Source organism: Mercenaria mercenaria, chromosome 6 (genome assembly GCF_021730395.1).
Source record: "Mercenaria mercenaria strain notata chromosome 6, MADL_Memer_1, whole genome shotgun sequence".
Lineage (NCBI taxonomy): Eukaryota > Metazoa > Mollusca > Bivalvia > Venerida > Veneridae > Mercenaria > Mercenaria mercenaria.
Window position 1 is genome coordinate 56076566 of NC_069366.1, and position 27560 is coordinate 56104125.

The 27560-nt window shown below is 34.8% G+C and overlaps 1 protein-coding gene across 1 annotated transcript; it reads left to right on the top strand.

Moving 5' to 3' along the window:
* Positions 1–27560, top strand: LOC128557764 (lon protease homolog 2, peroxisomal-like). The gene is made up of 17 exons (XM_053545984.1): positions 1–160; positions 5026–5119; positions 6307–6502; positions 10784–10899; positions 11560–11712; positions 12086–12264; positions 12789–12887; positions 14067–14327; positions 15293–15440; positions 16698–16777; positions 20418–20530; positions 21424–21543; positions 21799–22055; positions 22781–22993; positions 24690–24881; positions 25884–25994; positions 26311–27560. The coding sequence occupies exons 1-17, from the start codon at positions 54–56 to the stop codon at positions 26413–26415; spliced, it is 2544 nt and encodes an 847-aa protein (XP_053401959.1). The 5' UTR covers positions 1–53; the 3' UTR covers positions 26416–27560.

The window sequence follows — 27560 nt, forward strand, 5'->3', positions numbered from 1 at the left end:
ACAACCTTTGATTTTTCTGGAGAGTTCATTGAAAAAGTAAACAAACTAGAAAAATGTCAAATTCAATATCAATTCCTCGAAGACTTCCACTTCTACTAGTCCAAGACAATGTCCTTTTACCAGGATCATCGATGCGTATTCCAGTTCGCAATATGAGAAAGTAAGTTACTGTGTTTGTAAGATTTCTTTAACTTCGGCGATTTCGGATACCATTAAATATGGATATCGTCCTGCAATTTGGTAGAAATTTAGAAAATGATTGATGCGTAGACATGGTATTGAGGTAAATATATTGTGATTATTTTGTATGGATTTGAGTTGATGTTTATTTCAACTGAGTTGTCTGTGGTATTAACGTTATATGTTAGATAAAATGCCACCTGTTGGGGTCATAAATAAGGATTTCATTGAAGTAACATAATTACTGCTACTGATGATAAACCCGAACAGAAAATGAGGTTTTTTACCTGTAACTTTTTTATTTATGCAAATTAGAATCAACGGTCGGTATCAAAATAAAGCTTAACCTTTGCTGAAAACTTTACATAATTCAAATTTATATTTAGTAAACAAACTCACACGAAGTGAGGCCCTGAAAGGGGTATGTAAAAAGGGGACTGTATGAACGTTGACTGATGATAAATTCGAACACTTTGTCATTTACAAAATTTTCTTGGTATTATTATATTGAAACTTTCCCCAAAAAGCTGCAGCAGTCATTCCTGATCAAGTAATGAAAAGTTACCAAATGTCAGGCCTTCACGTTTCGACAGTGAGCATGCGCAAAAAAACACCCCCTTCCCCAGTAATTTTGGATAAATATTTTTTATACAAATAAATGTAAGTCATTTATTTATACAGAATATTTACCAATTTTGTTTTTGTTTACACCAGTTGGTGTTGTAAGTGGAAACTATTAGATGGTGTGTTCAATTTTATAAATAACTGATTGCAATCGAATATTTCCAAGGTGGTCGACTTTATCATCTGTCCAGGTTTATCATCAGTACCAGTATGCAGAAAAAAACAACAAACAATTAACTGCAAGTATAAACTGATTGAACCCTTTGGAAGTAATGTGTAAAAGTTTCATTGATCATCCCGAGGTATTTTGAATACTTATAAAGGAGATGTTCATTTGGCTGAAAATTATAGGCCTGTGTCACTAACTTTTGTGCTATGTAAGACACTGGAACATATCATTTGTAAACATTCACTTGACCACATGGATAAAAACAACATTCTTACTAACCTAAATCATGGATTTAGAAGTGGTCATTCTTGTGAAACCCAATTATTAGTCACCATGAACGACTTACTTATTAACAACGATAATGGAAACCAAACAGATATTATTATCTTAGACTTTTCGAAAGCTTTCGATACAGTGCCACATGAAGAACTTCTACTTAAACTTACTAGTTACGGCATACATGGACCGCTACATACATGGCTACGCACCTTCCTAACAAAAAGATTCATGCAAGTTGTAGTTGATGGTGAAACATCGGAGAGAGCAACGGTAGACTCAGGGGTACCCCAGGGGACAGTCCTGGGCCCCCTCCTATTTCTGTGCCACATTAATGACTTACCTCTATCAGTATCGTCTCAAGTACGTCTGTTCGCAGATGATTGTTTGTTATATAGGAAGATCCAAAACCAAAAAGATAACGACTTACTCCAAAGTGACTTAAAAAACCTTGAACTCTGGGCGGATAAGTGGGGCATGAAGTTTAATGCCAAAAAATGTTACGTCATGAGTGTAAATTGCAAAAATCCTCACTTCTATTCTTTGTGTGGTCATATACTTAAGCAAGTAACTGAGAACCCATATCTGGGTCTAACACTATCTGAAGACCTTACATGGACTAAGCACATTAATAAAATTACAAAAAAGGCAAATTCCACCTTGGCTTTACTCCGTAGAAACATTCATCACTGTCCATTAGAATGCAGAAAAATTGCCTACTTAGCTTTAATACGATCAACTCTCGAATATAGTGCTATCGTTTGGGACCCTTACTTAGAAGGCGATATTAATAAGTTAGAACGTATCCAGCGTCAGGCAGCGAGATTTATCACCGGCGACTACAGGTCTAGAGAAAAAGGATCGGTCACAAACATGTTGGAATCTCTCAAACTAACTCCACTCCAGGATCGTAGAAGAACCAGTCGACTTGTATTTCTCTACAAAGTGGCCGGGGGTCTGGTGCCAGCTATACACCCTTCGGATTACCTACAAACTGTAACTCGTAAAAGACAAATCAGAGCAAAATCATATAGTGACTTCCATGTGTCAAACATTTTTGAAAACCAAGTACAATGTAATAAACAATACCAGAGGTTTTAGTGTTAAGCATTGTAAATCTGAGCAATTGAAAAACTCATTTTTTGTGAAAACTATAATTGAATGGAACCACCTGGACGATAGGGTGGTCCGCGCAGAGACAACAGAGGGCTTCAAGTCTGCCCTTCTTCACGATTAAGCGCCTCCCTCCAGTGTGCGAAGCTGTAACAGGCCCTACACTGTAAAACATACAGATACAGATACAGAAAGTAAAGGCAGTGGCTACGATTACAGTACTGTAATCCTAGCCTCCAGTTCTAGGATTACGGAAGTTCCGTATTCCTAGACCACCCTATGAGAATAGGCTAGGATTACGGAAGTATTTAAGAGGTATCAAATTTATGTTAGGACATGCATAAATGACATTGTATTTACTCATTTCACTTAATTTCACTAATATTTCATGCTATCGATCGGCCGTTTTGGGTTAGTATAATCTTAATGGCAGTGCGCGGAAATATTATAGAATTATCTACATTTCATATATACCTGCATTTTTAGCTCGACTATTCGAAGAATAGTCTAGCTATTCTACTCACCCTGGCGTCGGCGTCGGTGTCGGCGTCTGCGTCACACCTTGGTTAAGTTTTTGCATGCAAGTACATACAGCCATCAATTAAAGGCATATAGCTTTGAAACTTATTTTTTCTTTTTCTAGGTCAATTACCAACCTCTCTGGGTCAAGTCCCATAACTCTGACATGTATTTTGAGCAAATTATGCCCCCTTTTGGACTTAGAAAATTTTGGTTAAAGTTTTACATGCAAGTTACTATCTCCAAAACTAATGCAGATATTGATTTGAAACTTCACATGTGTCTTCGGGGTTATAAAACTAGTTGATAGCAGCAAGTCCTATAACTCTGACCTTCATTTTGACCAAATTATGCCCCCTTTTGGACTTAGAAAATTCTGGTTAAAGTTTTGCGTGCAAGTACATACAGCTATTTCTAAAAGGCATATAGATTTGAAACTTATTTTTTCTTTTTCTAGATCAATTACCAACCTCACTGGGTCAAGTCCCATAACTCTTACATGTAATTTGAGCAAATTATGCCCCCTTTTAGACTTAGAAAATTTTGGTTAAAGTTTTACATGCAAGTTAGTATCTCCAAAACTAATGCAGATATTGATTTGAAACTTCACATGTGTCTTCGGGGTTATAAAACTAGTTGATAGCATCAAGTCCCATAACTCTGACTTTCATTTTGACCAAATTATGCCCCCTTTTGGACTTAGCAAATTCTGGTTAAAGTTTTGCGTGCAAGTACATATAGCTATTACTAAAAGGCATATAGATTTGAAACTTATTTTTTCTTTTTCTAGATCAATAACTAACCTCACTGGATCAAGTCCCATAACTCTTACATGTATTTTGAGCAAATTATTCCCCTTTTTGGACTTAGAAAATCCTTGTTAAAGTTTTGCGTGCAAGTACATACAACAATTACTAAAAGGCATATAGATTTGAAACTTATTTTTTCTTTTTCTAGATCAATTACCAACCTCACTGGGCAAGTCCCATAACTCTGGCATGTATTTTGGGCAAATTATGCCCCCTTTTAGATTTTGAAAATTCTGGTTAAAGTTTTACATGCGAGTTTCCATCTCCAAAACTAATGCAGATACTGAATTGAAGCTTCGCATGTGCCTTCGGGGTTATAAAACTAGTTGATAGCAGCAAGTCCCATAACTGATATGCATTTTGGTCAAATTATGCCCCCTTTTGAACTTAAAACTCTTTTGATATTTAACCTTTTTGGGTAATATTTTCCTGCTTCTGGGACAATATTTCGAATAGTCGAGCTTGGCTGTCTTACGGACAGCTCTTGTTTTTCATCAAGTCAACACAAATGGTCTTTAATAACATACAATTTAGTTATAAATCATAAAATTCAAAGTATAGAATTTTTTTTTTAAATCTAACTTTGACACTCGCATTTCTAATATATTTCCGCGCGCCGCCATTAAGATTATACTAACCCAAAACGGTGGATAGAAAACATGAAATAATAAGGCAGGCATGAAAAATTAAGTGAAATAAGTAAGTTTACAACATCATTTATGCATGTCCTAACATATACTTTATGCCTCTTAAAATACTTCCATAATCCTAGTCTATCCTCATAGGGTTGTCTAGGATACGGAACTTCTGTAATCCTAGAACCGGAGGCTAGGATTACAGTACCGTAATCATAGCCACTGCCTAAAGTAAACCCTGGGAGAGAAAATACCAAGGTCCTTACTGGGGCTTGAACCCCAGACCTTGTGATCCGTAGGCTGACACTCTAACCACGTGGCTAAAGGGTTAACCCAACAGCAAATAAGCCACAAAATAAAACAAATTAGAAAAGCATTTTATATATATAATCACATAAAAATGTTTGAAACAGCTGTAGGCCTACACTAGTTGATAATAACTCCAAATAAAATGAATTTTTTAATGTTTATATCATTTTCACCATAATATTTATAAACTAAATCATTAGAAATGGAGTTATTTTGTTGTATATACTAAGTAAGACTAAGTCAAGACTGAAACTTAGTATTTATGCTTTGTTATATCTAGGCATGCATACGATTAGTTGAAATATTATACAGTATAAATTTATGAAGATTTCTAAGTGTACAGGTTCCTGTATATTGTTACATAAGGCATTCAGATTTTCTCTTGTTACAGTATGAATATGGTGAAGAGCCACTTGTTGAGTAGGAACACACTGAGTAGTACAATTATAGGAGTTATACCGAGGGAACCAGCTGATGATACACAGGTTAGGGTTAAGATAACTGTGATATATTTACCAATGTGGTGCTTAAGCTGTATTCATAAGTTGAAACAATGTTGTGCAGCTTTTAGTTTCATGAAATGGGGTATAATTCTGGGCAATGTACTGTATTGAAATAGATAAATACACTTCAAAATTGATTGTCCCTGTTTTTATGCCCCAGGTACCAAAGACCCAGGAGGCAAATAAATGTTGGAATTTCCCATAGGTCAGTTCATCTTTGAGTCACACTCCCTAAAGTTTCCATCCAGTTGCAATGAAATCTGGTACATGTATCTTCATCAATATGAAGTGGACATGTGCATATTTTCAAGAGTTTCATATCCATTTAATATTTCTGGAGTTATGGTCCTATCTTGGATGGATTTTGAAATATTACAAATATAGAACAACTCTTTCCATCCAATTGAAATGAAACTTGGTATATTTCATTAACATGAAGTGGACATGTGCACATTGTTAAGACTTTCTTGTCAGGTTTTGGACTTAAGGCCCCTATTTGGACATGGAAATATAACAGCTTCATCAGAACATTGTGTACTCAACTCCTTCAGATTCCATCCAATTGAAATGATCATCAGTATACACCATCAGCATAAATAGGATCTGTTTATTTTGTCAGGAAATTCATGTCTGCTTAATTTTTCTGGAGTTATGTCCCATTTTTGGTCTTTGAAATAGTACAGTTTATTAGAACATTGTGTACTTTACTCTTCTTACAACTTTTTGTCGTAGATAATTTCTAAATTAACAAGTTTGTGTGTAAAGAACATTACACAAGTTAGAAAATTATAATATTGCTAGTATTCACATTTACACTTGAATGTAACTAACATTTTCATCAAATATTTAACTGTGCTGAGATTAAAAACATCAGGAGTGTGAATTTTCATTTTCAAAGGTACTGAATATTATTTTAAATATGTGTTAGGGGGTTGAAACTTTATTAAATATCATATGTTACGCTTATGGAAATATTTTGGTTTTTCATTACCTTGTGCTCTGTGATGTGTTGGTATATCTGAAACATCTTTGTTGCATTCTGACATTTTCTCAAAGCTGAGTAAATAAAAGAGTATAGTGTGTGTCTAAAGTTCCTGTAGGGAGTGACACCAATTTGTTTGATGAACTGAAAATCTTCAGTTTCTTTTTCTTTCTGTTTAATGATACAGACGGATGAACTGTCAGGCCTACATTCCATAGGAACTGCAGCTGTTGTCGTGCAGGTAACCGGTACCAACTGGCCTAAACCCTCTTACACCTTGCTGGTTACTGGCTTGTGTAGATTCAAACTGGAACAACTTCTACAGGAAACTCCATATCCCATAGCAACAGTGACACAACTTGATAAACTAGCAGATGATGCCGGTAAGGTATTACAGTATGCTAAAACAATATTTCAATAATAATTTAATTTTGACAATATAAAAAGAAAGGTTTCCATCAAAATGAAGGGGTTTGCAGAGAGGATTTGGGTATAAAGATTTGCCCTGTACCTCTAATGGTTTATTAGTACTAGAGGTCTTGTGTTTATCTCCTTGTTAATTATCAGAGGAAGCTGGACCAGACTTCAACATTTTTACCTTGTTGGTATATAGATATTTGTAAGGAAAGACATGCTTGTAGGGTCATTACTGAAAATGATTCTGAGCATTAAAATATTAATAAGGCCATTGTTACTAATCCCAGATGGTGAGATCCACTCTTCTCTTACAATTTTAGTTGGATTCCAGCATCTTTGTATCAAACTTCACTGCTGTAGTACAGTAACATATCTAGCTGTTACATTGAAATATGTCTCGTATGTTTCATTCATAGTTGCATTTTATTTATCAGTCTCATTATCATTATCTTCTCACTATAGTCATCATAACAGAATATTTATCTCATTGCTTAGTCATCATTGCTGCATAATCATCATCATAGCGTAGTGAACTTTGTAGCATAGTGATCCTTGAAGCATATCATCATTTCAGCATAATGGTCATTGCAGCATTTTAGTGATTGCAGCATAGTCATCATCAGAGCATAGTCATCATTGCAGTATTATCATCACTGCTACATAATAATCATCAGAGCATAGTCATCATTGCAGCATAATGATCACTGCTACATAATAATCATCAGAGCATAGTCATCATTGCAGCATAATGATCACTGCTACATAATAATCATCAGAATAAAGTCATCATTGCAGCATAGTCCTCACTGCTGCATAATAATCATCAGAGCATAGTCATCATTGCAGCATAGTCATCATCAAAGCACATTCTCATTGATCTTTAATATTTAAAGTACTGAATTTTGAGGTATTGTATTATATGATACTTTTCTTCATGAATGTAATAATTATGTTCTATATTTTAAACTTTCTTATAATAATTCATGGTACATTGAGGTCAGAAGGCTAAATATAGTGACTGTTTGTTTATATGTAGTGATTACTGATAAAGACTGACCTGGGTGACTTACAGACTTGGCAGCTTTATATAATGTGTTGTATACTTCATCCCAAAAGTTTACCTACACATGTAGCACAGAAGGTTAGTGCAGATCTGTGGATCGTATGGTCTTGAGTTTGATCCTATGGTGAGGCCTTTGTACTCTGTGATGAGGATTTTGTCCTCTGTGGTGAGGATTTTGTTCTCTGTGGTGAGGATTTTGTCCTCTGTGGTGAGGCCTTTGTACTCTGTGATGAGGATTTTGTCCTCTGTGGTGAGGATTTTGTTCTCTGTGGTGAGGATTTTGTACTCTGTGATGAGGTAATAGAAGACATTGTGTCTGAAATCATTCATTCTCCACCTCTGATTCAGGTGGAGAAGTTTGCAGTCACTTGTGAAGCACAGGTTGGTATTGGTAAAGTATCCAGGTACACTGGTAAGGTAAACTGCACACTGTTATATATAAACTGGAATGCTGTTGACATTTGAGTAATTGAAAGTTGGGCTTTTTTCATCCCTTTAAATACCGGTAGCCTGTTTACATGCACTTTGATTATTTTTTCTTCTATTTTGAAGTATACATAGAAGGTATAATGTGAAGTGATGTTACTAAGTAATTCTTTGCTTGACAAACTGCATTTCCAATGTAATTTTAAATTTATATATATTTACTGCATTGCTATTTACCCTATTTCTGTGTGAGTCTAGAAGGCTACATTTAAACTCATCACAATGTTCTAGCTAAGATTTTTGTGACACAGTGCAAAATAAAGTATCTTTACAAGTGCTCTTTTTTCATTATGCAATTTTTGCAGTTCATGAAAAGATTTGCTTCATTCTGTAAACCATGACTGCACACTTTTGAAGTAGACTGTATGTGTTTGAGTTTGGTTTGACATACACCTTGTTATTATCATACTCAGTGTGAAAGTGAATTGACATTGATAAATCAAGAATTTTATATATAAATCTTGGAACTTAAATTTGGTGAATTATTTTGCATTTTCATCAGCATGACTAAAAGTATTCATTCAAAATATAGAAAATAGCATTGTGTTCTTTCTTAATTATAAGTGAATTTTTGTATTTATTGCTCCTTTTATGATGTAAGATTTTCATTCTGTTTAATGTGTTATGTTCAGTGCTGGACAATAATTTAATGTTTCTAGTTAGAACAGTTATTAACATTTACCCTGCTAAATATGGACTGGTCCATCATTCAGTTTGGGCAGTACCACTTATTATTCAAAGGGGTGTTCACTGAAAATTCTGACTGAATAGCGAACAGTGCTGATCTTGGTCTGCACTGGCCGCAAAGGTAAATATCACTGGCCATCAGCAGGCTAAAGGTTAAGAACAATTGTTTACATTTGCCTTTGAAGGATTGAAAATTTTGGGTGAAGCTTGTAGGTTATTGATTTGTATGTAGGATCTGCATTCTAAGCATTTGCTGTTGTTGTTGTTAGCTCACCTGTCACATAGTGACAGGTCGAGCTTTTGTGATCGTCCGTCGTCTGTCCGTCCACAATTTCCTTGTGAACACGATAGAGACCACATTTTGTATTTAGTTTTAATCAAACTTGCACACAACTTGTATGGGCATAATATCTCGGTTCCTTTCGAAAACTGGCCAGATCCCATCATGGGTTCCAGAGTTATGGCCCCTTAAAGGGCCAAAATTTGCTATTTTTGGCTTGTGAACACGATAGAGACAACATTTTGCAATCAACTGTAATCAAACTTGCACACAACTTGTATTGGCATAATATCTCGGTTCCTTTTGAAAACCGGCCAGATCCCATCATGGATTTCAGAGTTATGGCCCCTTGAAGGTCCAAAATTTGCTATTTTGGCTTTTGCAGCCATATAGAGACTTCATTTATGATTTGAATTGATACAAACTTTTCTAATATATTGTTGTAAAGGCTTGTACTCTGTATCTTCTACATGAATGCATGATTACCTCCCCTGATTTTAATAAAAATGGATTTATCTCAGTAAGTATTTATAGGACTTATTTGAAATTTCATTATTGTCATTAGTTGGAATGAGACAATCAGGGTAGATAACTATGGGCTGATTTTATGTCAAATTACCTCCCTTTGTTTCAAATTAAAATGGGTGTATCTCAGTAATCAATGAAGATACTGATTTGAAATGTCATTTATGCCATCAGATGGACTCGGACAATCAGGGTAGATAACTTTTGACTGAATTTATGACAGATTACCTCCCTTTATTTTTTATGTAAATAAATATACCTCAGCAGCATCTAATGAGATTGGTTTTAAATGTTATTTAAGTCTTCCAGGGTAAGGAATAGTCATGCTAGTACAAAAATGCAGCATTTGAGCCTAGAACCCTCATACTTGTTATGGAGATTGGCCCTGACTAGTACGTGATCCATAGGTCAGAAGGGACTGTAACAAGAAAATATTTATCCTGATGATATTTAATGTGTATGCCTATGTGATCTATGTCAAAACTTGATCTTATCATTAAGAGCAATGGTACTCAGGTGAGCGATATAGGGCCATCATGGCCCTCTTGTTTTTCGCTGTGGGTAAGATTCAAATTATAACTTTTGCATTATTTTATGAAGATTTTAAAGTTCAGCATTATGTTATTGCTCCTTGTTTGGTGCTACTTCTGAATGTATGAAATCGTTGTAGAATAAAATTTAGCATCAAGTTATTATGGGATGTTGATCAAATATTAATGGCAGTTCTATGTTAATTCTGAGGTGAAAAGGTTGAACAAAAAACTTTAAATAGCATTATGTTATAACTGAATGTTGTATATAAATGACAGTTTTATGTTAATGCTGAAGCTAGAATTTATATTTTAGCACTATTTTATAGCTGAATGTGGCATATAACAGTCATGTGTTAATTTTTGAAAGTTGAATTTAAATTTTAGCATCGTGCTAGTACAGAATGTAGAATTGAAATGGTAGTGTTATGTTATTGTTTCATGTACATTTTGTGATTACTCGATAGAGGAAGTGTAGGTATATTTACAAATGTTAGCATTTTGCTATTACTCAGTGGAGGAGGTGTAGATATTATTGAACAACTGTTAACTTTTTGTGATTACTTGGTGAAGGAGCTGTTGTTATTATTAGTTGTTATTATTAAACAAATGTTAGCATTTTGTGATTACTCAGTGGAGAAAATGTAGGTATATTAAACTTATTTAAATATTGCAGATGACGAACTGAATAGCAACAGAGAACTTGGAAACCTTGCTGAGAATTTCAGAGAACAGGCAGCCAAGCTGGTTGACATGCTAGATGTCTCCATACCAGTTGTATCCAAGCTAAAGGTATAGATGTTATGTACTTTTGTTTAGTTTTAAAGTCTGTCAGATTTTGGATATTTTGTGGATTTGGTAGATCATTTCTGGAATGTATGTCAGTATTCTAGATGGGATTCTTAAGAGTCATTTAACACAATGAAGATAGAAAAGGGTAGATTTTTATTTGATTTTTATTTTCACCTCCAAGTGCATCAGCCCATTACTTTAGTTTTCCTTTCTTAATAATGATAAGAATTAAAAGGAGCATTTTTTCTGTCTTTGGCCAAACCTGGACAAAAGTTTTATAGAATACAGAGTTAAGGAGTAGATGCATTTTGCTTAAAGAATCTAGAGAAAAAGAGAAACATTTTAGTACATTGCATGTAAGTAGCATTCAAAGTTTCATTTTTGCATTATGACCTGACAATATAATAGAAAAAAGTCTATCTTCATTTGGCATAGTAATGATATTTCTTAAATACATCTACAGTTGCCATCCTAACACTGCCTGCTAGAGCAGAAATTGACTCTCCCATTTCTTCCTTATGCACAGGTTCTGGTCATAAGTTCAGGAAGCAGTCACTGAACATCATTAGCATATGTTTTTGCATGATGTAGCATAAAATTTTGCATGATTACAGAATATAAAAGATGTTTGAACTAATATAATAATTTGATATATATCAGAGAATGTTAGAGAGTGTACCAAGCCAACATCTACCAGATATCTGTGCTGCCCTCGTAAAAGCCTCGTATACAGAGAAGATACAAGTACTGGATGCCGTGGATCTTCTCGACAGATTTAAGAAAGCTCTACCTTTACTGATGAGACAAATTGAAGTAAGTACTTGTAACCCACTACCCTTGTCTTAATTCGGGTTTGATTCTAGGTCAAGTTGTTGGTCTTTTTCTAGGAATTTTGATAATTTTTTATAGGCGATATCTTTACAACAGAAGAGATATATCAGTCTATTAAATGGGCCAACCAGGTGCACTGAAATGAATAAGGCTAGGTTTTATTTTTAGTATAATCATTAATGTTCATGGTGAAAAATGGCCCAGTATTTTGTAGCTATGTCTATCCAGAAAAAGAGGGCCTTCTTCCAACATTAAAAGCTGGGAAAGTCATCATATGACCTGACTTGTGTCTGTGCAATTATAAACCAAACATAAAAAATGAGTATAAATAAAAAACATATGAAATACATTACAGGGGTTGAAGCTGCTGCAGAAAGCAAAAAAGGATCGAGCTCTGGTTATCAAAGACTCGCGTAAGGAAGGTGGGAAGCCAGGAAATATGCGACGTATATTTCGCGGGAAGATGAAGATGGATATTGATGATGAAGACAATGAAGATAATGATGAATTACTTGACCTTGAAACGAAAATCAAGTAAATATATATATAGCTGTATATGGCAGCAGTTTTTACTTGGTTAATATATGCAGTTAAATTTCCATGAGAGACCATATTTATTAAGACAGCCTGTGCATTAAGAGACCACCGTTTTGGTTCCTTTTTGTTTGTTTAAGAACAAGTATTTTGTACTAAGAAACCTTTCTTGTGCTTCCATCAGGTGGTTTCTTAATGCAGGTTGCAATGAATTTGTATAAAAAAGAAAGGTTCAGATAGACTTTCAAGTGTAAGGGTAAAGTTTACATGTTCTTGCATCTGGATAGAAGTAATAAGCTTAAATAAGAGAGCCCCATGGCTTTGTCATTAAATATAATTGAACCTCTGTAAATTTATGAAAAAGTATTACTTGCCAGAAACCTTCATAGAATCAAAGAATATAGAATGCATTTTGAGTGGTGATGGCATTAGTTCAGATGGTTTGATCACTTTGACAAATTTACCCGTGATTTCTTGTTTTGTTAAAATACTATTGTGATATAGAACTGATGTTTATTTTTCAGACAAGCAGAGATGCCAGATCATGCCCACAAAGCTGCCATGAAGGAGCTAAAAAGATTGAAGAAGATGCCACAGCATATGCCAGAACAGGCTATGATCAGGTATATGTCAGTACTGTACTAAACAATATTTTTGTTCCTTTCAAAATTTTCTGTTCATCTGTAAGTGCATACATCCCCAAAAATAGAGATGATAATGTCATATTCCTTATTTTGACCTGGTGAGTCTGGTAATACTCCTACTGATTTCGTGAGTTGGATAAGGCTCACTGATTTGATGAGTCATATAAAACTTACATTGATTTGGTGAGTTGGGTAAGACTCACTGATTTGATTAGTAGGATAAAACTCACTGATTTTGTGAGTTGGATAAAACTGGTTTGGTGAGTTGGGTAAGACATACTGATTTGATTAGTAGAATAAAACTCACTGATTTTGTGAGTTGGATAAAACTGCTTTGGTGAGTTGGGTTAGACACACTGATATGATTAGTAGAATAAAACTCACTGATTTTGTTAGTTGGATAAAACTGCTTTGGTGAGTTTGGTAAGACACACTGATTTGATTAGTAGAATAAAACTCACTGATTTTGTGAGTTGGATAAAACTGCTTTGGTGAGTTGGGTAAGACACACTGATTTGATTAGTAGAATAAAACTCACTGATTTTGTGAGTTGGATAAAACTGCTTTGGTGAGTTGGGTAAGACACACTGATTTGATTAGTAGAATAAAACTCACTGATTTTGTGAGTTGGATAAAACCGCTTTGGTGAGTTGGGTAAGACACACTGATTTGATTAGTAGAATAAAACCCACTGATTTTGTGAGTTGGATAAAACTGCTTTGGTGAGTTGGGTTAAGGCTCACTGATTTGGTTAGTCATATAAGACTGCACAAAGGATTGTTCATGATAAGCAGATGTGAATAAAAGAATTTTGGAGATGGGATCACTGTTCTCAGATCTGTGGCATTTGTTGGATGTCTGCATAGACAGACAAGTGATAACTATGTCCAGAGAAAGTTTTTTTTTGTATTCATCCATATAAAATCTTTAATCTTTAGACCTGTAAACCCCAATCTGTATGTCAGCTAATGTCCTATATGCAGATGGGTCTGACATGTTACCAAGGAGTCAAGGGTATTGTTGTTGGACAAATGTTGTTTTAAAAAAAAAGATATTTCCTGTTACCTGAAAACGCTTCAGTTACTAATTTAAAAGCCTGACTGTGTGTTTATTTGCAGGTATTATTGTATAAACTTGCTTTCCATCTGTTCATTGCAGGAACTATTTGGAATTAATGGTGGAGCTGCCATGGTCAAAAAGCACAAAAGATTCGTTGGACTTGAAACAGGCTAGGAAAGACATGGATGCAGATCATTTTGGAATGGAAAAACTCAAGAAAAGAGTGCTGGAATATCTGGCTGTTAGACAACTTAGAAAGTCTTTGAAGGGGCCAATCCTTTGCTTTATAGGGCCACCAGGGGTCGGGAAAACTAGTGTTGGAAAATCTATAGCTCATACACTTGGCAGAGAATTTCACAGGTTTGTTTATATTGATGTGCTCATCTGTACTGGTAAAAGTAGATGAAAATGAAATGTGGTTATTTTAATATCAGTTCATCAATAGTCCGTTATAACAGAGCTAGTAAGGTATGAATAAACTTTTTGTTAGTGATGTCAGAGATTTTTTTTTTTCAGTCTCTTACATAATATTTTAATAATTTGTTATCCTGTTAAATAAGGTATATTTGCACATAGTGAAAATTTGCATTAGTTTGTAAGGTGGAATGATTGTAATGAATGGGCAATCTGTGTGGATAATAATCATTGCTTTTCCATATTCATTTTTTCACAGATATGGACAGTGAATGTAGCAATATACAAAAATTCTGATTTTACAATTATATACATTAGTTTTGACACTTATTGCAAAGCTTTGTTTTCTTGACCCAGTTGAAGAAGACCTAAGACGACTTTAAATGAGTTCGATAAAATTCTATAGACATTTGATAATTCATGTACTAGTCAACAACTACAAAGTTCCCAAATGATAAACATTCTTAACCAGGCAAAAAGTCTGTCTGTGATTATTTAAGAAATAATTTATAGCGAAAGAGTGTTTTAACACTATTCATGCACAGTGGGTGGTTATACGTCGGGCGTAATAATTTCAAGAGGGTGCAGCCCGAGTGAAATTATTTGTACGACATATTACCGCTCGAGTGTATAAATAGTGTTAAAACACGGTTTTGCTGTAAATTGTTTCGATTCTAATATGCCGTTAATCTAAAACAGTAGATAAAATATAGAAGTGCTCTTTCTTGGTCGCAACAAAAACTTTGACGTCACCGCATGTTAACGTGACATCATTCTAGCTAAAGAGTGTTTTAACAGAGACAAGCATATTAGAATATATTGTTTAGAGATATTCAGCCAAAAATTAAGTCACAACAAAATTCACAAGTACAATTACATTACATGTGTATGTATTTATTTACTACATCTAGGATTTCTCTTGGAGGGGTATGTGATCAGTCAGACATTAGGGGCCACAGAAGGACTTACATTGGTTCCATGCCAGGTAGGATCATACAGGGTCTGAAACTGAGTGGTACAAACAACCCAGTCTTCCTCCTGGATGAAGTGGATAAACTGGTAATCTCCCTTACATTATGCTAAATTTATTCCTGACTTTTAATAAATGTTCAGAATTTCAGTAATTTCAGAGATCTGATTGGATTAGCTGAGATTCACACTTTGATGAGGCCTGTATTATCAATTTTGTATTCCTACACATATTTTAGTGTTGCCTCATTGTCAAGTGTCACAGCAGTAAATTTGAAAAACAACAATACCTTTTTTTCTTAGTATAGATTATTTTCTATTTGCTGATCACAGTCTGGTTCAAAATTTTATGAGATGTTGTGACTTTGCGTTATCTGGCAGGGTTACATATACATCAAAAAGAAAAGAAAATCCCATCTTGAATTGTTCAAAAGTGGACACAGACCTGCCTAGTTACTCCTTCATAAACTGAAAATTGTTAAAATGACTTCAGAATAATTATAATAAACCCATTTTGTTAAAGTTGCCTTTTTGACATGGTTGTTTTTGAAAAATCTATGGTTTAATTGGTTTTGCAATGACTTTTAATATCGATGTAAATATTTCTGCCATTCACATGTAAGAAATATTAGTTTTCACTCCTTTGTTACATCTATGTAGGATTTAATGCCAGACTGAATGTACACAGGGATGTTGAAATTATTCAGTCCTCCTTTGAATGAGTATCATTTTACAGTGATGTAACAAAAAATCCTTATTCAAGTTCAGTGAACTGTTTCCTGTATTCATAGTACCTTTAAAAAACATTCACTATTTTATGTATAATATTTCTTATGACACTTATCTGACTACTACTTAATTAACCCTTACCTTGCTAAATTTCTAAAATGAACTTGTCCGTCTTTCAATATGGACAGTACCATTAACTGTTAAAAGGGGTGCTTACCAAAAAGATACTGACTGAATGGCGAACAGTGCAGACCATGATCAGACTGCACAGATGTGCAGGCTGATCTTGGTCTGCACTGGTCGCAAAGGCAGAATCACTTGCTGCCAGCAAGCTAAGGGTTAAAGACACCAAGGAGAATACATGGAGAAATGTTTAAATTGTTTATTAGATTGTAAGCATTGGTCCAGTTGGAAGTTGCTAAACAATGTTTAGTTCAGCACTACCCTGCTTCAAGTTAAATTACTTACATTTGGATAAAAGCCCAATGTGTATGTGTTTAGAATTACTAACATTCTTGTGGTTGAGTCACTGACATGGGCACCCAGTGGTGACTAGAACATTTTTAGGTACACTCATGTCATTTGATGATTTAATTGTTGACTGTTTGTCTATTATAGGGTAAGAGTTTGCATGGTGATCCAGCAGCAGCCTTGTTAGAGGTTCTAGATCCAGAACAGAACAACACATTCACTGATCAGTATCCTTTACAGGCAGAAACAATATGCAATGAGCTGTGCCATGGGAAAACCAACATAGTGGCTTTGCGACCAGCATGAATCCAGACCAGCCTGCGCAGTCTGGTCAGGATCCATGCTGTTCACTTTCAGAGTCTATTGTAATTAGAGAAACTGTTAGTGAACAGCATGCATCCTGACCAGACTGCGGATGCGCAGGCTGGTCTGATTCCATGCTGGTTGCAAAGCCACTGTGTTGGTTTTCCCATGGCACCGCTCCAGTATGAAATAATAGTTAAATGTCTGTCAATGCAGGGTAGATAGTAGTCATTATATCAAGAGAAATGAAGAGATCAGACAAAAATAAGGATAAGGTCTAACCATTTTGACTTAAATCTTGTGTGTATATTTTTCGAACTCAAGCAAGAAAATGAGGGGAGAGCTGGTTTAGTGGCTAAGGTGTCAGCCACTCAAGAAGGGAGCTTAAGGTTTTAGCCCCACAAGGGTCATGATCACACCTTTTTATGTGACTCCATCACTGGCTTTTTAAGGAAACAGACTAGAAAATGGTTCAGATAAGACTGAAGGTTTCATCAGATGCCAGCTTAAAACAAATTATCTAAAATAAGAACGACTATTATCACTGTATTAGCTTGTCTGATTAAAAAAAAGTTGACAAACAGTTCCTTGCACAAAGATGTTTTTGTGCCCCCCCATGAGTGGTGGCAGCATATAGATTTGGTCTTGTCCGTGCATCCGTGCGTCCGTCCATCCGTCCGTCCGTCCGAAGTTCGTGACACGCCTAGCTCAAAAAGTATTTGATATAAATTCATGAAACCTTGCATGAGTCTTTATTATGATATGAACTTGCGCACCTCCTATTTTTCGTCTGGCTCCGCCCCCTATTTTTAGAGTTATGGCCCCTGAAATAGTCAAAAATGCACATTATCACTTTGTGACGCACCTAGCTCAAAAACTATTTGATGTAGATTCATGAAACCTTGCATGTATATTAATCATGATATGAACTTGCACACCTCCTATTTTTCATTTGGGTCCAGCCCCTTTTTTCAGAGTTATGGCCCCTGAAATAGTCAAAAATACACATTTTCACCTTGTGACACGCCTAGATCAAAAAGTATTTCATATAAATTAATGAAACCTTGCATGAGTCTTTATCATGATATGAACTTGCGCACCTCCTATTTTTCATCTGGCTACGCCCACTATTTTTAAGAGTTATGGCCCCTGAAATAGTCAAAAATGCATATTTTCACCTTGTGACACGCCTAGCTCAAAAACTATTTGATATAGATTCATGAAACCTTGCATGTGTATTAATCATGATATGAACTTGTGCACCTTCTATTTTTCATTTGGTTCCACCCCATATTTTCAGAGTTATGGCCCCTGAAATAGTCAAAAATGCACATTTTCACCTTGTGACACGCCTAGCTCAAAAAGTATTTCATATAAATTGATGAAACCTTGCATGATTCTTTATCATGATATGAACTTGCGCACCTCTTATTTTTCATTTGGCTCTGCCCCCTATTTTTTGAGTTATGGCCCCTGAAATAGTCAAAAATGCAAATTTTCACCTTGTGACGTGCCTAGCTCAAAAACTATTTGGTATAGATTCATGAAACCTTGCATGTGTATTAATCATGATATGAACTTGCGCACCTCCTATTTTTCTTTGTGTCTGCCCCCTATTTTTTGAGTTATGGCCCCTGAAATAGTCAAAAATGCACATTTTCACCTTGTGACACCCCTAGTTAAAAAAGTATTTCATATAAATTGATGAAACCTTGCATGAGTCTATATCAAGATATGAACTTGCGTACCTCCTATTTTTCATTTGGCTATGCCCCCTATTTTTAGAGTTATGGCCCCTTAAATAGTCAAAAATGCACATTTTCACCTTGTGACGCACCTAGCTCAAAAAGTATTTAATATAAATGGTTGAAAACTTGCATAAGTCTTTATCGTGATATAAACTTGCACACCTCTAATGTTTTGGCTGGTTCCACCCCTATTTTTAAAGTTATGGCCCCTGAAATAGTAAAAAAATTAACTTTTTCACCTAATTATGTGCCAAAAAGTATTAGATGTAAATTCAGGAAACCTTGCAGGAATCTTTATCATGATGTGGCCTTGCACTCTTGGCATTCTTCTTGAGAATCTTACTCTTATTACAGAGTTATGGCCCTTGAAATAGCCAGAATAGTGGATTTTTTGTTTGTGATGCTCATAGCTCAAAAAGTATAGGGCCGAGAATAATGAACCCTTTTCATAAAATGTTTGTTGAGGCCATTAAGACTGCAAACATTTGAATTATTGCCCCTTATTTGTGACTAATGTACCAGTGGGGGGGCACACCCTGTGTCCTACAGACACATTCTAGTTTTAGCTCTAAGTTTGCTGGATGTAGAAATTTTGGAAATGTTGTTTGATATTGAAATGTACCAATGACAAAGTAAACAAATTCATTACATGGAGTGCAGTTGTACAAAACAAATTATAAAAATCCATACAATACAAATCACTAGGTATTTTTGAAAGAATAAAGAAAAATAAAATGTTTAAAGTAAAATACTGTAAAACAGTAACAGTATAAATCACAAATGTCGAAACATAGAATAGTAATAAAACAAAAATACCATACTATTGAATACAAATGAGAAAATGTAGAATACAAAAGAAATGATATACAGTATAAGTCAAGGTTTTTAAATAGAAATGTGGACATAATTAGAATACAAATACTGTAAAAAATCTGGAAAATAAGCGTATGCGCTTATAATAATTTCAGTGACATTTTTATGCGCCTAATTTTGATATGCGCTTATACTTAAGCCAAAACCATGCGCTTACATTTGATATACGCTTATATATAGGAAATTTGCCCGTGCTTACCTTGTTTGGGAAAACGAAAGAAAAACATGGTCATGGACGTGCACAGTGAACTACTTCCTTTTATTGCATACAGTATTTATACATAATGAAAACATAATGAACATACATAATTTGCATAAAATGTTCAATCTCTCAGACCATTCAGTCATTGTTCAACACTAAGATTGTAGCATTTTATCCATATTGTTTTCACAGATTTACAAAAGAATGATTAACTGTAATGACAATGCAAATAACTTTTCTGGTATTCAAACTTTTACTTCTATTTACTGAAAACATTTTCCATTTTCTATTCAAAAAGCATAAATAGCGTAAATAATTATCGTTTTATCAGACAATAGACGTTAAAATCTTTTAACACCTATCGGCTATCCATAAAATCTTTTAACACCTATCGGCTATCCAACAGGACCTGGTAAGTATTTATGATAAACAATTATCTCGGTATAATACCGTTAATTACGTCTTTTTGCTGCATCTGTAATCGGATATGCGCCTACTTTTGAGACAAAATTATGGTAAGGGCATGACATGTGCTTATTATCCCACACGTAATAACAGTAAGGCCGTATGCGCTTACTTTTGATATGCGCTTATATTCGAATATGCGCTTATTTACCAGATTCTACAGTATATGAATATTGAATACAAATTTAAATATTGAATATTGCAGTATTTGACCTGCCATATAGTTTTACGACTTTCCATGTTTTGCCGTCAGTTTTCTTTAACTGAATTTCTCAGTTATCTAAATGTGCCCTTTGACCTGTCACAAGTTCTATTTATAGCTACAGCAAACAACATGAATACAATTCCACCAGCATTGTTAGACAGAATGGAAGTTATTCATGTACCAGGTAAAATCTTTTTTTAAGAATTCATAGTTAGTATAGGCTTTTAGCTCATTTTAATTAAACTCTCGGGATGAGCTGTAAGTATAGGTGATCATTTGACATCCAGTTGTTCATTTTCCTCATCTGCCATTTGCACTTGTGTCTTAACAGCTCTTATAACATTCGTGCATGAGAACACTAAATAAGATTTTCAACAGCATGGTCAGTCAGTGCATCAGCATCTTTGTTCCAGCACAAAATTCAAGACATGGTCATAGACTCACCAACTAGTAACATCCTAGGATGGACCTTCCTTGAGTTAGTTTAAATGGTTCTAGTTGACTGCATTAACTGTTGATATTTTCCAAATTTGGTGTGTAGCATCCTTGGGTAGACCTTAAGTTTGATCAGATGGCCCTACACATAGCTGCCAAAGCTGAAAATGGAATATCTTTGAAAGAACTATTTAATGGATACTCACCAATATTTGTCCAAAGCATACTTTGATTGACCTTTCACAAGTTTGTACTGATGATTCTACTTGACTGCACTTAAAGGCAGCCAGAGTTTAAAATAGAAGCAGTTTCTGTTCAACAAATTTTAGAGGCATCATTGCATAGACCATCTCAAAATTTATTCAAATGGTTTTAGGGGCTGTTAGAACCAAGAATAGAAAAAAACACTTTTGAACAACTTCTTCTCCTTAACCACTGTTATGTTTTCCCATTGAGTTCTTCAGAACGTACATCATTTTTATATTGTAACCTAGAATTAAATCAGTACGTCCAACTTTTTAGAGAATATGTGAAATCATAAACTAGTGAATCTGACGATATTGCTTTTAGTTCAAGCATTCTTTTTAAAAGAATAGGGAAAAAGAAATAAAATAAAATGTCACTGTCTTAAATATTGATCAGGTTACACACAGGAAGAGAAAGTGAATATTGCAGTACAACACCTGGTACCTAAACAGTTAAAGGAGCATGGACTAACACAGGAACAACTTCAAATACCAGAGGACAGTCTTAAAATCATCAGTAAGAAATTTTTAGATTACTTTTAAAGCTGTTTGTTCACTGCTTGGTGTAGTTATTGGCCTTTAAAAGAAAAAATGCTATGTCGATATAGAAATTAAGCTCCTCTCTAATAATTACTCTGTTCTTGATACAGGTAGTTTACAAACATTCATATTTCAATTAATTTATTATAAAGGCCACTTTCATGAAATGCAACAAGGTTCCATTTTTTGTTCAAAAGCGTATTCTCACACTTGTCATTGATTTCAATTTAAGTTTCCAGATACACCAGAGAGTCGGGTGTTAGAACTCTGGAAAGAAAGCTTGCCGGGTTGTGCCGTGCTGTAGCGGTGAGAGTAGCGGAAAGTTCGTACCAGTCTAAACGTGACAAACTAGACAGCCATTACTCGGAGAAGAAGGACTTGAAAGATGACGGTCTATCAGAATCACTTTCCCATGATGCAACAGCTCTAGCTCATCCACCTGAAATGCCGATTGTGATTGATGAAGTGGCCATAGAAGATATACTTGGTGTAAGTTGCTGAATGGTGCAAATTGGATTTTTTTTTTATTTTATTGGTGTTATATGTACAGTGGTGACATGAATTATTTGACTATCATTAAGACGAATTATGTCTTCCATATGTTGGAAGATATATTAAGTCTGTGTACCCTGTATGATCTGGTATGTGTGTAAATTTGTACCAAATCCCACTTCTTAGTGTAAGAAACGATTTTTAACAGATTTTGCCAACTTCATTTGTTACTAAAAAAGTGAGAAGAATCTGCATAATTTCACCAGCCATTAAACATTTCATTGTACAGTCTAGTCAGTTTAGGTGTTGACTTTACAATAAACATAAAACCATTGTGCTGCTGAAATTGTATTTTAGTTTGTTATTTTAGCAGCTAATGTTAAATAGATATTGAATGATTTAGTCATTAAAATGCGTAGAAGTAGAATTTAGAAATATAAACCCGACAAAAACATAGAAAAAGGATCCTAGTAGCTTCCTTTAAAGAATACATACTGTGAAATTTATTTTCATGGGCACAAAATCTTATAATTTTACACTATGCAATTTTTTTGTAGGGGTTAAGTTAATGGGCTTTGACTTTTGAACATAAAATGAATTGGAATCTTACATATTTGATGGGATTTAATTTTGTCAATTTTGTGAACCATGAAATTCAGAAAAATATGCTCCCAGGAGTGTTTATGATACCATAGTATTTGAAAACTAAACATTTATTGTAGCAACCAATATATGAAAGTGAAGTTGCTCAGCGGTTGATCCATCCAGGTGTGGCAGTGGGTCTGGCTTGGACACCTATGGGTGGAGAGATTATGTTTGTAGAGGCCTCGTGCATGAAGGGAGATGGTACTCTGACCTTGACGGGACAACTTGGGGATGTAATGAAGGAGTCAGCCAATCTTGCAATTAACTGGGTGAAAACTCATGCTCGACAGGTAATTATCTTTTATTAGCTCACAAAATGTTTATGAGCTGTTCGTGTAAGTACAACGTCTATCCTTCATTGGTCATTGTCCAGATTTATTCTGAAAACAGTCTAGTGTCACAATTTGGCCATTTTCTTTATGAATGATAGTTGCCTTTGTGAAATCTAGGTCATGTATGAAAATGGGTCACTAGGTCAAGTTATAGAAGTACATTATAAACACTGCAGAGGCCATTTTTTCTACCTGATCTTCATTTTATTCAGTGTCTTTATACCTATATTAAGTTCAAAACAGACTTATCTGGAGTCAAAAACTAGGTCACTAGGTCTAACCATAGAAATCTTATTAACATTCTATATGCCATTTTTTTTTACCTGATTTGTATGAAACCTGTACAGACTGTTGATTATTGTTTGTCTTGATGAAATCTATAGAAATTTCAAAACTGGGTCAGTGGAAATTAAAACTGGATGAGATCATAGAAAAAATTTACACTCTTGAAATGACATTTTTGACTTGTTCATCCTGGAACTTTTCTTGTCCATTTAGAACTTTTTATGCATAGATTTATATTCAAATAACTTAGCACGAACATTCACAGTACTAGACAACAGTCATGTCACATGTAACCCCTATCTCAGAGAGCAAGAAAAATTGTATTCTTAGTTTTCAGATGGACTACAGTGTGTTTTATTACATAACTCTTTATATAAACTGCTGGTACATCGTTTGTGCTATATGACATGTTTATATTCAACGCTATATTTTGCAGGGCTTAAGTCAAAACTGGAGGAAAATGATTATGAAAATTTATTCTGATGTCATGTTATAAAACTGTTATTGAATGGCTTGTTGGGCAGTAGTCAAAGCTATTTTTCTAGGTCCTTAGGACCTAATGCAATAGTTTTGATAGTTGATTGGCAAGCCATTCAATAAGTTTATATTGGTCTGGGGTAACAGAAACTATGATAATGAAATATAATTACTGTAACAGTGGAAGAGTTTTGAATGAACATCACCTTTATTTGTTATACTAAGTTTTGTTTAAGCATGGTATAAATGACCTTAACCTTGTCACAAATAGCAATGGTACTCAGATGGGCAACTTGGGGCCATCAAATCCCTCTTGTTGCAGTTCTATTTCCCTCCATTCTTTGATTAAATTTTGTAATAAAGCTAAGATAATAAAAGCCTTTTAGGCTTGAAGAATTTTTACAAAGTTATTCGTGCAAGAATATTGAATATAATCTCCGTTTTTACAATCTTAAATTTTTGCTTGTCTGATTTTTTAAAAAAAGTCAGCAAGGTATTGTCATCACTTGATTGTGTCTGTGTTGGCACTGCATAATATTTTTGCTTAGATCCACTTTTTCATGAAAAGTATTGAAAGGAAAAGTTTTGAAACTTTTTAACACATGTTTGTCATCATAATGAGGCCGAGAACCATAACTCTTTTAAGCAATTCTTACAAGGCAATAAGCAAGACCATCTTGCTGATTGCCTTGTTTAAGACTCTTATTAGACTAGCATTGGCACCCATAGACACTGTTGTTTAACTTAAATTTTCTGTCCTGATGTTTATCCATTATTAAAGTCATCCTTCAGATATTAAGCCATTGTTTCCCAATGCAAAAAAAAAAAACAACAACAGCTGAAAGGTAATAGTATTTTCATGTAATTTTCCTTATTTCTATACATTTATCAGTTCCACTTAGATGAGAAGGAGATATCCAAGATGGATGTTCACATACATTTTCCTGCTGGGGCTGTTGGGAAGGATGGTCCGTCTGCTGGGGTTACCATATCAACCGTGCTGGTTTCTCTCTTTACCAAACATTGTGTGCGCTCAGATACAGCAATGACAGGGGAGATCACTCTAAGAGGAATTGTTCTTCCAGTAAGTACAGAATTATCAGAGATTGTGACTTTATTAGTTTTACTTTTAAACAATTTTAACCTTCTTTTAAGTACTGAACTATCACAGATTTTGACTTAACATGATCAGAGGTTGGGACTTTGCTGATTTTACTTGAAAACTATTTTAACTTTCCAGTAAGTACTGTACTATCAGTGGTTATGACTTAACTAATTTTACATTTAAACGATTTTAACTTGATGGAAAGTACTGAACTATCAGGGATTGCAGCTTTACTTGGTTTAACTTTAATCAATTTAAACCCTCCAGTAAGAACTGAACTGTCAAATATTACAACTTACTGGTTGTATTTTCTAACTATTTTAACCTTCCAGTAAGAACTAATGTATCAGAAAATGTGACTTTACGAGTTTTACTTTTCAACGATTTAAACATGTCCATTAAAATGAAGTGGTGATTGTTCACTTCAGTTGCTCTGGTTTTAACTTTTAACCTTATCATGCTGAACACAATTGATTCTGCCTTTGCGACCAGTGTAGATCATGATCAGCCTGCACATCCATGCAGTCTGATCATGATCTGCACTGTTTGCCATTCAGTCAGGATCTTTTTGGTATGCATCCCTTTTAACAGCTAATGGAGCCCGCCCGCTTAGCTCAGTAGGGAGAGCGTTTGTCAATGGATCAAGGGGTCACGAGTTTGATCCCAGGGCGGGGTGTATGTTCTACGTGACGATTTGATAAAAGACTTACGTCTGAAATCATTTGTCCTCCACCTCTGATAATTCATGTGGAGAAATTGGCAGTTACTTGCGGGAAACAGGTTTGTACTTGGTACAGAATCCAGGAACACTGGTTAGGTTAACTGCCCGCCGTTACCTAACTGAAATACTGTTGAAATACGGCGTTAAACCCGAAACAAACAAACAGTTAATGGTACTGTCCAACGTGAAAGATGGACAAGTTCATTATAGAAATTTAGCAGTATAAGGTATAAGGGTTAATTGGACTGCTATGGTTACAGGTTGGAGGTATAAAAGAGAAGGTTCTGGCTGCACACAGGGCAGGGATCAGGAGAATCATCTTACCAAAGAGAAATGAGAAAGATCTACAAGAAATACCAAACAATGTTAAGGTAATATTGGAGAAATTTTTATTGTTTCCATTGTTGTTAGCTAATCAGGTTTTGATAAATGTACTATGAAAATTCGTGGCGATTCTACATTTGAAAAAATCTCCAAAGCAGTTATTAAACAAACTGAATATTTGCCTGTACAAAGATAGAGATGTCATAGGTGGACTTCCTTCATCTGCATGCCATGATGTCAGTCTGTAACGTAAGTTGTAAAATACATGTATACTCAGTTACCAGAGCCCCAGTATGTTTGCCCATATAGGTCTTTACTGTTTCTCTTGTCAATGAATGGTATGTGGCTGTTGTTTTTTTCCAGTCTGAGCTGACATTCATATTTGCTGCGGAACTAGAGGATGTGCTGCGGGCAGCATTTGAAGAAACCCTTCCATCCCTGGAACCAGCTGTTTCCAGCAAACTGTGAGGGGAAAAGGAACCAGCCATCCACTGTGCTACATCTGTGATAAAGGAAATTAAAGGAGAACATGATTTTTCCAGAACCAGAAACAATTTCAAGATGATTTTTTTGTTCTCAAAGAATTCATTTACCCATGATTTTATTGTTTCCTGAAAATTCCATTACTTAACTTAGAATTTGTACATACATTTCCTTTGAGAAAATCAGATAACATGATAACAACCTGATTGATCTGAACTTAGTCAGAATAAGACTATTGAAGCTTCACGCAAATGAAAACAGGAGTTTAAATTCTGGGACATCTTGCAATTTAAAGACAAGTTTGAGAACCAGTCTCAGAGTTCCTGCATTTGATTGGTTGATTCTTACCTCAGCTTTAAAACTGACCAATGGTAAGACTGCATTGTCAGACTGGTTTCCAAACTCAGGCTTATAGTTTTGGTGTCTTGTTGTACAGACATGCTTAATCAAAGGTAAAGTTAAACAATTTTTTTTTTCACAAATTTGTGTTAAGATACATGTATGTAACCAGAGATTTAATCAGTGATGATTGCAGAGAGTGTTGTGTTTCAGATGCATGTAAACAAATGAGAGGAATTATTTGTACTGTTTGTGATCACATTTAATGAGTAAACCATGTAAATACATGTTTACAATTAAGGAATTGTTTAAGTCCCAAAATGACATTGCTTAAACTAGGTTTCATGAAGAGGCTGAGAAATCAAACTGTGTTAACATTGTTCAATTTCTAATCATTTGAAACAATGTTGACAAATTCATCAGAATTTTTGGCCAGATTTGACAATTATATTCTTATATTTGGTATTTCTGATTACCTCCCTTCAACAAGTCAGTGTCTGCAAGTCATTCATTACTTGAATAAGAAAGTTACACATGCTTTCCTGAGATTTTTGGTTTGGATAAGATCTTCATTATCAAAAGCACTGTGGGAGTTATAGGAAAATTAAATTAATTTCTTAAATTATTGTCCAAGACTGTAAATCATAAGCAGGAAATGTGTGTTTCTTAGAAACATATTTTCTACTATGTAAGACAAAAATAAATTGTTTCTTTTTTGTTTGTGAGTGCAATCATTTATAGCAACTGTTGTATAATTGTCATGAAATTTTCATGAATAAATGTGAAAGAGT